This window comes from Hydractinia symbiolongicarpus, chromosome 4 (assembly GCF_029227915.1).
Source record: "Hydractinia symbiolongicarpus strain clone_291-10 chromosome 4, HSymV2.1, whole genome shotgun sequence".
NCBI lineage: Eukaryota > Metazoa > Cnidaria > Hydrozoa > Anthoathecata > Hydractiniidae > Hydractinia > Hydractinia symbiolongicarpus.
The window spans coordinates 14,898,090-14,900,818 of record NC_079878.1 but is presented as its reverse complement, the minus strand read 5'-3'; the positions used below and the strand labels follow the sequence as shown (position 1 = coordinate 14,900,818).

The following is a 2,729-nucleotide window of genomic DNA, read 5'->3' as shown; positions in this document are numbered from 1 at the left end:
ATCTTTGTAGAAGCACTTCCAATACACACTGGCTGGTACGAGTTGACTGTATTTTCCCCGTTTGGAATATCTAAAAATACGACATATATAAATGTGTACAAAGGTTAGTACAGTTTGATGCAAATTAATACGCATTTTTTATTACAACAAGAATTTTTTAAAGGGTATCTGTGCTCGAGTAGAAAAAAACACACAAAAAATTTATTCGAGGTGTAATTATAAATTGTAAATATTCAGCTTTCAACTACCCCAAAGTATTATCCCTATTGAAAACAACACATTGTTCTAATTTTTTTGTTTTAACAACTTATCACAGATTTTCAGACAATTAAAGAAGTTTAAAAACGACGACTTGAGAATTCACGAATTATAACACCAGCGAGGTCCAGAAGTCTATGTTTTAAAACTGATACCTCAATAAAAACCTAAACATGCTAAGATTCTCCCAAAATAGCCTTCCTTCTTTTAGTTCCTCCTTTTAGTTTTAATTTACGCTAAACCAACCTTCTTAACAGGTTACTTTAGTTAAAACACCGTCCCTGAAAATAGATAATAAATTGGGTATAGAACAACTTACTGCTATTTCAACGAGTTTTAACACTTAATATTGACATCTTGTTGTGGCACTTAGATTTTCCCAATATTACTTGGATTACAAGCTCGCCACATGTTGTTGTTGAAGAGAAGAGTGATATTCTGGAAATAAGAACCAACACAGACAAGCATATCAAGGATATTCGCTGGTATAAAGATGGAATTTTTATCAAACAATCAACCCAGTTTGTATTCTTGGGTAAGAATTCTTTTCTTTTACAATAAAATATGTCTTTCTTATCTCGAGTATATTACATAGCCTTGACACATTTAAACTACGAAGGGAGGGGTAAAAATTGGCATACCGACCACCATTCTCACCTCTTTTGGATCATCTTTGCGATGAAAGCCACCTCCACCTTTAACTTGGTTACTTTCCCAAGTTTTGTTGCATCAAAAAGAAACACAAAAATGTTATGCATTGTGCTATTGTACTTCTTTTTGCATTATTAGACGACACAGGAGAAGCTTATGAACGCAAACGGTTGCTCTTAAAAAATTTAAATCATAAACAGCTTTCTGGAAAATATAAAGTCGAGCTGATTGGCGAGTATTGTTCATTTCATAGCACTATTGACGTAACAGTTCATGTGAAACCTTTTGTCTCGATCAAATCAAATTTAGGAGGTGGAAGGAATCTGGTAGGCGAGAAAGGAAAAAAAATAGTGCTGACAGCAAAAATAAGCGGAGGATACCCACCAGTGACGGTAGGCTTGAAAGTTATAAGGGTATGGAGTGAAGGGTGTTGACTTGAGTAATGCTTGATTCTTTTGGTTTATTTTAGGAAAGTGATTTACATTGGACAAAAGACGGCGGAAAAATCGCAAACATTGCAAAAGGTCGCATAAGTATCGAAAATTCACAGCAAACAGAGGATGGCTGGCTGTCGAAACTTGAAATTAAAGACTTGAACTTCAAAGATGCAGCCGAGTATCAGTTTATTGTCGGAACTTCCGTTTCTAGGAAAAAGTTAGTTTCCGTTATAAAAAAAGTTGTGGATTTAACGACAGAAAAACCAACTGTCCTTTCGACTACCTTACGTTTGCAAACAAAATGGTGGAAAGTTTTTCTTGTCGTGTTTGCTTTATGCAATCTGGTAATATGGTAGCGCATTAGTGATTGGAGTCAAGTACAAGGACGATTCACTTAAAAATGCAATAGTAAAATTGGTTGTGGGGAACATATTTGGTAAAACAAGCGACTTAATATTTGTTTTCTTAAAAAATATTGTGTAAATAGTATAAACTATTGCTACAAAATAGCTAGAATTTTTTAAAAAAAGCAATACTGTACTTTATTTGCTCCAAAGAGCTCCATAGGAAATACAAGATACCTTCCACAAACCGTTATGAAAAGAGTAATTGAATTAAGCATTCTAGGGTTGAAAATACATAGTGGTAATTATGTTGACCATATTCTAACATAAAATATCAGTAGTATAAACTAGTAAAGTAAAAATTCTTTTCATTGGTTTTAACAAACAATTTTAGGTTAATTTGCCTCGTGTTTAGTAAGCATTTCTAAGTTTTTCTAAAGCACTAACTTACAAACCATGAAACTATTTGACAATTCGACAAGCCATAAAACCATTTGACGATTCGACAAAATATTCGACGACTCAATAAGCCATTCGACGACTCGACAAATTATCCGACAAGTCCACAAACCATTCGAGGAGTCGATAAACCATTGACGGCTTGGTAAGCCATTCGACGACTCGACAAATCATTTGGGATTCGACAAACAATCAAACCATTTGAATATTTGATAAACCATCAAACCATTCGACGAGTCTACAAGCCATTAGACAAGTCGATAAGCCATTCGACGACTGGACAAATTCGACGAGTCCACAAACCATTCGACGACTCAAAAAATCATTCGACGACATCTTCCGTATTTAATTTTTTAAAAACACATTCATTAAATAAACTTCTACAAAGCTTTTCCTGACAAATAGTTACATCTTCAGGTAAGTACATTCTTAGAATTAAAATAAGTATAATTACACCTAATTACACGAAGTAAAAACACTAACGAAATCTAAAAACGCTGGTTATCCATAACGATTTGTTGAGGCCCAAACCAACGCCTTTAAACCAGAGAAAAAGAAGCAATTATTCCAGCTTTTTTTG

At 34.1% G+C, this 2,729-nt stretch overlaps 1 protein-coding gene across 1 annotated transcript; it reads left to right on the top strand.

Moving 5' to 3' along the window:
* Positions 1 to 697: 697 nt before the first annotated feature.
* LOC130641524 (uncharacterized) lies at positions 698 to 1,962 on the top strand. The gene is made up of 2 exons (XM_057448353.1): positions 698 to 1,301; positions 1,379 to 1,962. The coding sequence occupies exons 1-2, from the start codon at positions 1,011 to 1,013 to the stop codon at positions 1,700 to 1,702; spliced, it is 615 nt and encodes a 204-aa protein (XP_057304336.1). The 5' UTR covers positions 698 to 1,010; the 3' UTR covers positions 1,703 to 1,962.
* The last annotated feature ends 767 nt before the right edge of the window (positions 1,963 to 2,729 follow it).

What these genes read in the sequence shown, in the direction of transcription:
- LOC130641524 (XM_057448353.1), top strand. Translation starts at nt 1,011, where the DNA reads ATGCATTGTGCTATTGTACTTCTTTTTGCATTATTAGACGACACAGGA. An exon ending in GAGGATACCCACCAGTGACG is followed by an intron (nt 1,302 to 1,378) that starts GTAGGCTTGAAA and finishes GGTTTATTTTAG; the next exon opens with GAAAGTGATTTACATTGGAC.